General features: G+C 33.3%; 2 protein-coding genes across 3 annotated transcripts in view; both read left to right on the forward strand.

Annotated features, from left to right (window-relative positions):
• Nucleotides 1-13,878, forward strand: part of LOC143080918 (uncharacterized) — a 493,997-nt gene that overhangs the window by 262,632 nt on the left and 217,487 nt on the right. The gene's annotated exons all lie outside the window — the stretch shown is intronic.
• LOC143078454 (uncharacterized) overlaps nt 1-13,878 on the forward strand; it is a 30,500-nt gene that overhangs the window by 3,524 nt on the left and 13,098 nt on the right. Inside the window, exon 2 of the mRNA XM_076253316.1 lies at nt 5,447-5,532. Within this exon, the coding sequence (XP_076109431.1) occupies nt 5,466-5,532 (67 nt within the window). The 5' untranslated portion in view covers nt 5,447-5,465. The remainder of the gene's footprint in view (nt 1-5,446; nt 5,533-13,878) is intronic.

Genomic DNA, 13,878 nt, shown 5'->3' on the forward strand with positions numbered 1-13,878 from the left:
GTGTAGTGGTTGGAGGAGATTCGTTGTGTAGTGGTTAGCGCGTCGGACTTCTTACACAAAGGTTACTGGTTCGATTCCCGTGTCGGGAAGAACATTTCAGGGACTGACTTTCGACTCTCCCTTTGCACCATTTGCGAGTATGGTCTTGAGAAACAATGATAGTCCGTCGGAAGGGGACGATTAATGACTGAACCGTGTAAAGACAGAGTCATAACTCTTGCACGTAAAATATACCCTTGTAGATTTTGAAAAAGAGCATGCTATTGCCGCTACTTGACAGCACTCGCACCAGCAAAGTGGAAAGGGATTAATATAAGTTGCAGTAACTTGTTTCCCAAATCACTATATATAAATGTGTGTAAACTAACCAATGGCTCAACTCGATCAAAAGGAAATATTAACAACACAAGTAAACATACACTGAACGAATAAATTTGATACTATGACACAATATAAATTCTACAACACGTTTAATAATCTGCGTCCGAAGCGTTTTTCTCGGTTTACCTTCATCAGGAACGCTCAAAGCCAAACATTTGAAATCCGAAGATGTATAAGTACCGAAATCGTTGTAGAGCTATATATAACAAAATTCCTAAAATAAATAGCCAAATGCGACAAAATGGTGTAAAATAAAATAGCCTATACAGGTAAATTTAGACGGTGGATAATGTTGTCCTGCGAGAAAACGTTCTGTGCTGGTGATTCGGTCCTGACCGGTGCTGGTGATCATCGAAAATATGTAAACAAAGACGAAAATTATGATTTTTTACGTTTTTTCTCATAAGAATGGAAGGAAACAGTTGAGATTTTTAAACTTTGTTTCTTATGGGTTCATAAGCAAACCATTACAAATGTTACCCTCTAAACTGTTTCAGTGAGTGTAACACTAAAAAGCTAATTTTCAAAAAATCTAGAACTGAAAAAAAAAAACAATGCTCCTGGAGTCCGCTTTCTATACCCGAATCCACACGACAAAATTATTTTGTGAAATAGCCGTGCAATTTATCAAAATTTAGCATTTTCTCAGTTTATTCTTATCCTGATACTGTGCTGGTGGGTCTTGTCATTGTGCTGGTGGGTCCTGATACGGTGCTGGTGATTTTGATAAAAAGTTGGTCATTTTTGAAACAAATGTTACAAAATCAATAAAATTGGACAGTAAATTGTATTCAATTGGATCTGTGACTCATATTTTTTTCTTATACCATTTGGTTGTTTGATAAGCATTTTCAAATAATCGTAACTTATATTGCATAAGGGCCAACATCTTCCGTCCAATATCTAATTAGAGTAGTTTTATTTAAGATATTAAATGCCCTTGAATTGATGATTCTCTACATAACATGTTAACTAAAACAATTTTAAAAGGTGCTTAAAGCAAACTGACATTTATAACGACAATAAAGGTTTGACTGGTTTATTTCAGTTAACCATGTTAAATATACGAGGTAAAACAATTTATATTAACTACTGGTATCTCTTATTTTTTTCCTGTATAAATACACTGTCTCCAATAAATTTCGACTACATAAAAAAACCGACTGAACTAGTATATATATTTGTTTTATGGGGGCCAGCTGAAGGACGGGTGCGGGAATTTCTCGCTGTATTGAAGACCTATTGGTGACCTTCTGCTGTTGTCTGTTCTATGGTCGGGTTGTTGTCTCTTTGACACTTTCCTCATTTCCATTCTCTATTCTCAATTTTATTCAGTAGTTATCGGTTTTTTATGTAGTTGATACAACGTGTTTCTCGTTTCACGTTTTTGTATAGATTATACCGTTGGTTTTTCTGTTTGAATGGTTTTACACTAGTAATTTTTGGGGCCCTTTATTGCTTGCTGATCGGTGTGAGCCGTGTTGAAGGCCGTACCTTGATCTATATTGGTTTACTTTTATAAATTATTACTTGGATGTAGAGTTTTATGGCTTTCATTTATGGCTTTTAAGAAGTAAACGTTGGTGTATAATTTAAGATTTTTTTTGGATCTTATATACTTGTTTATACTCAATTGTTCATATGAAATTACAAAATATTTTATTTTTTTAATTAAAGGCACATTTAACAAATCAACCGATTTCGGTAGGTGCAAATTCTACTTGATTTTTAATATGCACAAGCATAAATTCAACTGAAAAAAATATACATGAAAAGATAAAATATTGATCTTAATTTGAATCTCTGACCCCTCCTCCCCCCGCCAACTCTTTTGTTTTTGGAGGGGGGGGGGGTGTCTAAAAATGTGAAAATATTTTATCGTAAAGAGACAGTCGAGTACGCATTTTTAATTTCAAGGCGTGTTTGAGTTTCTTGTTTTTTCCTGAAAATGCATAAAAAAAATGTTTGATATATCTGGCTTTAGAATCGATTTGTTTTAACTTAAGTATAGTTACTATAACAATACTAAGAACTCACAGTTGCGTATCAAAAATTGAAATAAATGGTTGAAGTGAAATACCTTAGTAACGAGTCATTGCTACAGAGACGGTGTGTTTGAGACAATAAAACTTAAAAGGGTCGTAATATTACCAATATCTAAATAAAAGTGTATTTCTTTGTCTAGTTTTTTTTTCCGTTCACTTATGTTTCACTTATTCACAATTAAAATTTAGTCCTATAACATATGACCTCGGGGGCATTATTTACTATTTCTATTTACTGTTCTGATATTTGTTTTTAACATCGTTCACTCCCTCTCCCTTAAGGTTCATCATAAGGAATTGAAAAATATGGCCGTGTTTACACCTCCAAAATTACTATGAGTACAGACAAACTGGTACATCTAGGAAAGTTTTAAGGCATGGCAGGAACTAGATATATAAAAGTAATATGAAGTCTACGTTTCAGAAAATGAAAAACTTACCTGGATTTTGATGTTAATTTTTTTCCAGTCTGCAGAAGATAGCAAAATAAACAAACACCCGAGTTTCTTTTGATACGGTCCACTCAGTTACACAGTTTAAACCTGTTAAATAACCTATTGTTTACAGGTGTCTATTGTCCATCTATTGTCCATTTAAATCAATACTACTCACAACATTTATTATATGAGGGGAGCTTCTCAATCGTTTTCACTACTTAGTTAATTTTTGCACCTTCTGCAGGAACGAAAAAAAAATGGATAGCAAAATCTGAAAAAGTTTATAATTTTCTGAAACATAAAATGCATTTAAAATTTATACATCTAGTTCCTGCCATCCCTTAAAACTGTTGCAGGTGTATAGGTTAGTCTGTACTCAGAGTAAAATTTAGGGTGTAAATACGGCCATTTTAGCCAAAAGGTTATGATGAACCTTAATTCTTTATCAAATATACTTGACGACAGACTTTATTTTGGAATTACAAATTGCAAAACTTATAAATTCTTATTTCTGTCAGTGTTATCTATGTTATCTCGTTTTCTTTTTCTGAATAATTTTTGTCTGCCGTTCCATAAAATGGTGAAAAAAAATCGGACTTTGGTGAAAAAAACCCAGACAACCGTTCAGACAAAAAAATTATGTTGAAAAAATCTTAAAGATACAGCAAGTGATGTTTAATAGCTAAAAGATACATTTTTATAATTGTAAAGTGAAACTTTTAAATCTTACCTACTCGGAAAATGTTTTTATGGTAAAATTATCATCTGCAGTAAGAAAATCGTTCTTGAACATCTGCATCATATTTATTAACACTTTTATAATTTCAAAACTATTCCAATTCTAAGCTTAGAAACTTTCACTGTGATCTCCCTCTTCTTCCTTATAGTAAGCACTAAATTGCACAGAAAGGAATCTGATTTGAGCTGCTGAAGACACATGATTCTTACGCGCAGAAACAAGTCTGATTTTCATTTGGTTGGATTAAAAGAAAAGTATCTACAGTATCGTACAAATTTGTCAGAGAAACATTATTCAGGATGCTAAGGACACTAAATGTAGTATCTAAACTCATCTAAGAAGTGTTCAGAATAACTGATTGTTTGTGACTGATTCTTACAAAACATGTTAAATCCCTACGCATTTTAGCGCCCGGCCCAAGTCAGCCACTTGCCTTTGTTAGTCTTGCAAGTTTTTTTTAAATTTTTTATTTTAGTTCATTTATATGTTATGAAGTTGAGTGTGACGTTCATTTTCATTGAACAAGATTACATTTTGTTTTAGGGTCGGCTATAGCCCTCCTATTGGTGGCCGTCAGCTGTTATCTGCTCTTTGATCAGGTTGTTGTATCTGTCACATTCCCTGTTTCCATTATCAATCATATTAGAAAAAGTCCTTTTTTCTATATTTATGCTTTCCATTTTTATGCAAAACCCTTTACATTTTAATTTTTTAGGTTATTGTTGAAGGTCGTATAATGACGTATTGTTGTTAACACAGACTTTTTTTGGTTTCTAATTGAAATTTGTCCATTGACAAACATTCCACATCATCCTTTTATATAGGTATTGTATATTTTACACCGTATTTTGGTGACATGCAACAGGATCGTAATAACGATAATTGTAAACATATTTTCTTATCTTAAAAGGAGACAAGATGGGTCCCATTAACAGGTTAATAAAGAAGATTACATTAAATTTAAAATATTGAAAACCGATAACAGCAGTTTAAATAATCTTAAATGAGAAAACAGAAAGCAGTAAAATAAAAAAAATAGTTTTTTTTCTCCGTCATAATAACAGCAAACAGATTCACAACAATGTCAATTTGAAGAAAACAGATAACAGCTAATTAGTCAATTAAAGTTAAGCATCAATAATGTTGAATATTTGCCACTTTTAACTTAAATATAAAGGCACAGAACCAGGACCCACCAGCACAGTATCAGGACCGTTTTTCTAATCACTAGCACATCGTCAGGACAATTTCTTTTTGCGAACTTGCACGACTTTTGCAAGAAAAAATTGTTGTAATATTCTTTGCATGGTACCTATGACGTATCAGAGAAAAAAATAAGCAACACAACAGCTGTTTTATTGCTGTTCTGATACAATTTAAACAAACCCAACAGCACAAACATTGACCCACCAGCACCCGTCAGGACCGAATCACCAGCACAGAACGTTCTCTCGCAGGACAACCTTACCCACCGTGACATTAATGCTTTACAAGGTGTGTCAACAGGACAATTCAAATGCTGAAAAGTATTATTTAAATACCGAATTCCAGGTTAAATTAAAGAAAAAAACAAGTCCACAAAACCTGACATTATCAAACGTTTGTCTAATCAACCATCAAATCGAAAATCGTTTGTGATTTTGGGGCCTTTTTATAGCTGACTATGCGATCTGGGTTTTGTTCATTGTTGAAGGCCATACGGTGATCTATAGCTGTTAATTTCTTTATTATTTGTTCTCTTGAAGAATGTTTTCTCATTAGCAATCATTCCACATCTTTTTTTTTTTTTAATTTTATATGTTACTTATTATATCACCAACAGGACTTTTATTTTATTGTTATAGGGTTCAATCAGTTTAGAACATGACACAGTTTATTGAATGGTCAGTGATAATTTTTTCAAGTTTAATAATCTATGCAAGAGGACAAAGTGAGTATGAATTGAAAATTCCACGCAAATGAATAATGGAACGTAAAAATAAACTGATAGATTCAAGCTCAAGGTTGAATACAACAAATATACGACTGAAACAATAGCACCAGCAATCGTATTCAAAAAATGAAGTTAAATATATGTTAAAATCAACAACATATGACATATGATGATAATTCCTCAAAGATACACGAGTTATATTTAAGTCCGATATTTTTGTTATTTTACCTTTTGTATACGCTAGAAATATTAGTGGAGTGACCAAGCCAACAATTTTTCATCTGTAATGGACCACCCTACCTGCAGGCTAAATTATGACTTTTTGGAAAGAGAAATGTTTATTCTTAAATTTTTGCCTGGTCGTAGAATTGAAATATGGTGCATTTTTTTTAAAATAAGGTCAAAGGTTAGTGATTGAGATTTTCACTATTGTCAATTTATTTCACAAGAGGTTATAAAAAGTCTCCAAAAATATTTGAATTGTTACTAAACAAGAAATTCATAAAGAAATAAACTGTTGCACTTCATTTTCAACTTAATTTGAAAATAATGAAACCACCAAATGCACATTTTAAAGGGAATTCAGACTAGCAACAAAATAGCAGATGGAACAACCGAATCTCAATTCATTTTGTTACATCGCATGTACTTCTAAAGATATAATTCTAAATTTAACGGCATTTATAAAAAGTCGAAGTCAATTTGGGTATTGCTTTGATGTATATTTATTGCCAGTCACAAATATTTCACAAGGCAATTAAATCAAATGAGTTTAATGATGGACTAAAGTTTCAGCGTATATTCTAGCTCTATGAACTTTTTAGGTTTTATGTAACTTTGCCTTGCAAAAGCACACATGAACCCCTTAGAAAGAGTGGTTGTATGTGGTATTTTAACAAACAAAGGGCATGACAACTTTCGAAAACCTGACATCGGTCATCGTTTTCATTGTCGTCTTCTTCCAATATTGCTCGGTGAGTTAAATAATTTCTACAATCATCATACCCTTTACATGAACAAATATTGGTAGATACAGACTTCTGTTAGTTGCATACACAGTTGTTATTGTAAGCTGTTTTCCCTTGTCCGTATACGTACAAACAAGGTCTTGAAGGAAATCTACTGACATAGGTCCCTTAAAGAAAACCGAGAGCAAATGTTTTTAACCCTCTTACAAATGTACCAACCAGAGTCCTTGGAAAGTATGATCACTGGTTTAGCAATATAAGAGTTTATCCAAACTAGTGTTTGAAACATTGCACGTGGGATGTGCTGTAAAAACGTGTTTTCACAACGGGGGATTTTCACAAGAATGGCATCCTTTATGGCGGCAAACTCCACCCTTAGCTTGTTTAGATCATTTAAAGATACATGAACATTCCCTTCGGATCATACAATGAGGCGATAAATGCACTTCCAATGTTAACGGCGATTCCTAATCTCCTGTCTGAAAACTTATCGGATTTAGCACAACTTTTAGGAATTTTTGTTCTCAATGCTCTTCAACTTTATGGTACCATCATCATTGAACAGAGCTGAAGGTATGGGACCAATAGGATATGCCAATATTCTGACTACAGTCTCATTCTCACGAACATTAGTAAAAACTAAAGCACGGCGAACTATTTTTACTGGGTTTATATGTGCCTAAACAAAGTCACCTCAAGTTGAGTTTTGAGGTCTTGGTCGTATCATCAAAGTATTGAGAGGATACCCCGACATAGGACTGTAGAGGACAGGGGTTTCTGACTCATTAGCGCAGCCTTCCACAAAAGATTTATCCTTATGGTTGTCACGTTCAAGAGATCTTAGAAGAGAATCATGCACATTTATTGAGGCTTTCATTTCTGTAGAAATACTAGTATTTATCAATGGCTAAGGATGATTGGCAACGTTAAATGGATCGGTCATATTTGAATGCATATACCCTATCAAATAAGAGACATTCTTCTTGTCTCGTGTCACTGCCGTTGGCTTGTTTTTTTTGTGTTCAATTTCTGAAATTGTGGCTTATCCCGATCTTGACCTCATTTCAGAACTAAAAGGATATGTCTTGTAAGCATCTATCGAAGTAAAGCAGTGTTTTCCTTGTCGGTCCTATATGATGCCTATATGATGCCTCTACAACCTTTCGAGTCTTTAATAATAGTTTTCTCTGTAGCCATATCACTCCAGATACTATTTAATCCTCCATGTTTATTCCTGATTGAAAACTCACCTGACATAAAGACAGATTTTACTGTTTCCGACAGATTCAACATATCCAATATGTAGGCTGGTGTCCACCTAGCATAGTTCGTCCGATTGGTAATGAAAAATCATCGCAACATTGCAGCTACCATTTTCAAATGTTAAAGCCACTACCCATTCCGTTCAGCCCAAATGTGCTGTAACAACATCTCAACTGCACGAAAAAACATACCTCAAAATGCAAAGGTTGGTGATAGTTTACAAGAGTGTATTCTGAAAAACAATGGCAACATATGTTTTTTTTTTAAATTAGAAAAACAACCTGTGCAATACCTTCAGCGCTTTTGGGTGTTTCAGCAACTGCACTGTGACATACATTTGGTTTAATATTTAAATTAACGATTTTCGTCTAAACACCAATTGAAGAATGCTTTCACATTAAACAAAAGAGCCATGAGAGCTTGCCTCATATACCAAAGTTCATCCCCGTCTGGAATAGACTATTTTACATTTCGGCAACATCATACAATTAATTGTCAAATGTTTGCACAACGTATTGTTGACCAGCAGGTTTTGACATATCTAAACATTGTTCCATAGTTGTAAATACTATTGCCATGTCGAGGCATGGCATCTATAACTGGAGCATAGGCCTCAGACGAAATTTCAGATTTAGCTTTTTGTAAGAACCGGTCCAAAATGGAACAATTTGTTCTGTGATTTCTGAAGAAAATGGAATCGAATCTAAGTTTTGTCTAGAAAGAAGTCTCAGAAATACCAAAGACAGGACAGATATATCTCGGTTTTCGATGAAACAAGACTCAACCTTCCCATAAACATTAGAATAACGAGCAGGTTCATAACGTTCTATTGGCTTGTCGAAAAGTAAACATGCCATAAGATTGATATTCGAATCATTCAACGTCAAAGATCTTTCTATTCCCCGTTTAACCTTTATGGAACTCATGTGGGCGTTTGATGATTCGTTTTGATACTGGAATACAAATCTAGCCATGGAGTGAAATGTATGTTTACCATCGACTGTTTCAGCATTTAAGTCAATATTTTCTGCCCCTCCTGTATAATACGGTCACCTTTTCTAAATACAGCAATACCATTAGGTACATGTCTTGGAATCTGTCTTTTTTCAAATTTGCTAAACTAGTCCGATATCTACGTACTTTAGAATAGGATGCACAAAAACCATGAGAGTTTGGATTTCAATATTTTTTTTAGATCCAAACTTATTGTGTAATTTTAATGCCAAAGCAAGATGAAATGGGATTAACAGGTTTATGTCTAATGCAAGTATGCATTCTGTTATTGCCAGGAATTTTCGCAGTTTGTCGACAGGAAGTTTAGAAAGATTACTCGTTCTTTCAATGAGCATCAGAATAACGAGGAGGTACATTTCATATTCATTGAATTAAATGCAAAGTTAAAAATCCTCATTAAAGTTAATTCATAAGAAATACTGACTTGGAATAGCTTAGAAACTTTAAAATAGGAAGTTTAAAACACTTAATTCGGAAAATCATGAAATTATCATTGTAATCTAAATCTACAAATGTTGTAACCACTTTATTGAAATAATACAGAGTGTGCTTTCCCTAAACTGAGTGAAAATGAACAAAATTAAGAAAAACACTCTGTATAAAATGCAAAATTATATGTCAAAAGACAAAAAAAAGTAACAAAATTCAAATTCTATATGCTTTGTTTATATCACTACAAACCATTAAAGTCTGAAATGGCCTATATCTGTACTCGACTGTACTGATTTTTACTCGACCAGTCTGAATTGGTCTGACTTTTACTTGACATTACTCGACCCCAGTCTGAACCATACTTGACTGTACTGAATCGTACTTGACCCTTATCTTTGCCGTTGAAAATAGTCTGAACTATTACTCGACCAGTCTGAAACAGTCTTAACCCATCCTCGACATGTACTCGACCTATTTTTCCAGTCTAAACCATACTTAACCAAAGGTCTGAACAATACTCGACCAGTCTGAACCATACTAGACTATAAAACCTCTTCTTTTTTAACTGTTAAAATAAATTTCTTTTTAACTGACTTATATAACAACAGCCAACAAAATTTATAAAAAAAATTTAACCTTATAAAAGAAATATATCTCTGATTATATTTAGGATAAAAAAAATATATTATATATAACTTATATCAAAAAGGGATAAAATTAAATAAATAAATAAAATTGTTTTTCTGATTAGTGGTGAAATATGAAATATGACCTCTGCTTGGGGGCAAACTCATAAATAAGATCACACCTGGTCAGAGGTATTAAATTCTAAATAACATTGATTAAAAATTGCAGCATCCTGTTTAAATTCAATAACAAGGCCTTTTGAATATACATGTATGTACTAGATAAGTAATACACGAATTTAAGAAAATAAGGCTCTCTTTTTACCTGTAAAACACAGATGTACTGAGGTAATTAGAACATATTAAAGTGCTTTATGTATACCATGTTAATTTGACAAAAAAATACTTAAATTAATTGAGTTTTTTTTACTGTCACTTTGGAATACATTTCCTTTTTAAAAAGGTTATCGAGGATTGCTATGGAAATCCTATTATCATGATTATATTAAATTCTTGGTTTAATAAAACAAAACAATTAAGCTCTCATTTTTTTTTAATTTATTAAGTTGTTTTATATACTATTTTATATATATCTTAATAAAAAAACATTCACTGCATTATTACCTGAACTCAACTGACACCATAAATCTATACTAGGCTTAAGTTAATGGTGAAAATAGTCCAGTTACCATAAAATACTTCCGAAATATTCATAAAATTTTGAATAATATTGAAAATATTAGTCACAATTCATTTTTTTTTTTAGATTATTTGATTAGCTTGTTTTATTTATATTTTAAAAGTTGATATATATTATTATGTAAGTGTTGATTAATATTGAGTTGAAGTTATATTTTGATTGATTATTGTGAAATTTTAATTTCAATACTGTATTGAATACATTTTTAATTTCAAGTTTTTGTTCAAATTTCATTTTTATTAAAAAAAATCCTAAATTGATAAAATTCAGTTGATAGATACAAAGAATAGGTCTAGGTTGGTTAAGACTTGGTCGAGTATGGTTCAGACTAGGTCGAGTATGGTTCAGACTAGGTCGAGTACGGTTCAGACTAGGTCGAGTACGGTTCAGACTCGTATAAAATGGTTAAGTACTGGTCAAGTACACATTCAGACTGTTAAGTATGGTTCAGACTACAGTCGAGTATTATCAAGTAAATCTCAGACGAATTCAGACTGGTCGAGTAAAAATCAGTACAGTCGAGTACAGATATAGGCCATTTCAGACTTTTAATGGTTTGTAGTGTATGAAATAGGAAGCTGAACAAAATTGAAACCTAAACGTCCAAAAACTAAAACAGCAAAAGAGATATATGCTTTGGAGTTGAAAAAACTTTGAAATGCTATAAATATTCAAAAGAATTACAAACATCTACCAAAACCGACTCTTATATAAAAGTTAGACGTGTTTATCGGAAACGTGTAACATTAGATTTTATAAGTTAATGCGAATTGCTTCCTGCGTAAAATAATAAACCATTCATGATCAATTCAATTACTATTTATTCGAAAAGAGGGACAAAAGATACCAGAGGGACAGTCAAACTCTTAAATCGAAAATAAACTGACAACGCCATGGCTAAAAATGAAAAGGACAAACAGACAAACACATGACACAACATAGAAAACTAACGAATAAACAACACGAACCCCACCAAAAACTATGGGTGATCTCAGGTGATCCGAAAGGGTAAGCAGATCTTGCTCCACATGTGTCACCCGTCGTGTTGCTTATGAGATAACAAATCCGGTGAATAGTCTAATTTGGTAGGTCACATTTATGAAAGGGAAAAGGATTTTAGTTACGACGTAAGGAACATATCCGATATCATTTGTGAAACGGTTATTCCATAACGGTCAACCAACTCGTGATGGCGTCCATAAAATTTACGAAGAGATGATTTCAACTTCACCATTTGGAACTCTTGACTTAATAGCTTCCTTGTGAGCAACAACCCTCTATCAAGAAAATCATGATAGGAAATGCAAGCACGGGAATATCGTATCAGTTGGGAAATATATACACCGTATGCAGGTCCTGCTGGAATGTTGCTACTTAGAAATAGAAAGTTCACATTGGAAAGCTGAAATCATCTCTTTTGTCGTAATGTTTTGTTTTCAATTGACCCTCATTGTCAATTTCTAGATGTAACTTCTTATCTTTCTTCCTAAGAAGTTCCTGTAAGAAGTCAGCTTCATAACAATAAAGAAACTAGTCGACAAGAAGACGGGCACAATTCGTTCCCATAGGAATGCCGATAGTCTGTTAAAAAGCACGTTCTCCGAACGTAACAAATATGTTGTCAATCAAGAAATCAAGCATCGTGATAATTTCAGTTTCAGTGAATATTTTGTTTGAATCAGAGTGATCCTTTACAAAGTACGATTTATCCCTTCCTAAGACAAGATACTTGTATCTTCGTTGGCCATTCTTTTTTATGAAACAAAGCAATAATAACTCTTTCAATTTGTCTTTTAGTTTGGAATGTGGAATACTTGTATAAAGTGTAGAAAGTCAAATGTTTAATACTATTACAAGATAAAAGAGAGTTAGGTTGTATGTACTCTAAAAGATCTTTGTAATTTTTAAGTATCCACATATGATTCACGCCACCTCTAGAATAGGCAGTTTCACAATAACTTTGAAGCCCGTCTTTGATTGCTTATAAATAGATGTTAATAATTTAGAAAGAGGTTTCGTGGAGCACTTGGAAGACCCAGCAATATACCGTTGTTTGTAAGGACACTTATGCAGTTTAGGTATCCAATACAGTGATGGAAGATCCAGTTCATCATATTCCAAAGGAACATAGAACAGACCTATGATTATCTAGGATTTCCTATTTGGTAAGTGTCGTGAGGGTATATGTTGGGTTTCCAAGTGAATTGTCAATACCTAATTCGTTTATCAAGCAGTTAATGTAATTAGTTTTACACACAAAAAGGATGTTGTTTGGGGCTTATTTTTTTAAATTTTTTTTGGGACAACAACATATTTGTCATGAGGATAGGATAAGTGTTTTGTAACATTAGATGTTTTAAAGATTGACGTAGCATGGGCATTGATAGACCCATTCAGTTTCTTAATTCTGATTTGTATCAACGATCACACTGCCTTAATCCATTCAGAAAGAGTGTCTACGTCTTCCTTCTCACGCTTAGCCCATTGCATTTGTATTTGCAATTGATTGATTTTGGCTCACGATTTTTTGGACCTTTCGATAACACATTTCGCAGGGAAGTGTTATTAACATTGCTGAGGTCACCGGTAATAACGTGGCCAGCCGGATTCAGCCTGAGTGCAATCAGGAGGTTTAGACTTGAAGTCGTCAATACTGAGATCCTGCAAAACGTGTTTGTAATTGAAAATTGTTGTTGCAATAGGTTTGGTATAGGTATAAGAAATGATTGGTACAGACTGGGTTTGGAAATAAGGAGGTTTTTTCGATTGAACTAATTTATGATGAAGGATATTGCCTAAGTTGACGCCATCGAGACCTTTGTCTGCAAAGGAAAGATTGAGGAAAGATCTTTTCTCTTTTTCATCTTTTCCAATGCGGATTGGCTTGACAAGTCTGTGACTTGCAATATCCGAAATTATAGCTGTAAGTTTGTATTGGTTTGAATGAGGGTTTGTAACATTGGTTTCCAAACATAAATTGAGCAGAAAATGAAGTTTTAAAAGGGGTAATGAATAAAGTTTCGTGCGAATGAATACCTAACGTTTTTTGTATAAATGGCAGCAAGTCATTAATAGGGACATCATGCAGAGTAGATGATGTATAATGTCGATGACCATGACTGCGTCTACGTCGAGGAGTAGAGTTGAAAATATTCATCAAATTCACCGAGCGACACGAAGGACTAGATAGAATACCTATACATTTGTACCATCAATTTTGTCATTGCAACCATATGGTGTCGCAGTTCCCAATTGTCTAATCCAGTAGTCCTCCTTTTGTCCCTCTTTTAGAGCAAATTTGACATATTGTTAAATTGTTAATCAGGTCAAGATATATCTG

The sequence above is a fragment of the Mytilus galloprovincialis genome, chromosome 6, assembly GCF_965363235.1.
Source record: "Mytilus galloprovincialis chromosome 6, xbMytGall1.hap1.1, whole genome shotgun sequence".
In the NCBI taxonomy this organism is placed as follows: domain Eukaryota; kingdom Metazoa; phylum Mollusca; class Bivalvia; order Mytilida; family Mytilidae; genus Mytilus; species Mytilus galloprovincialis.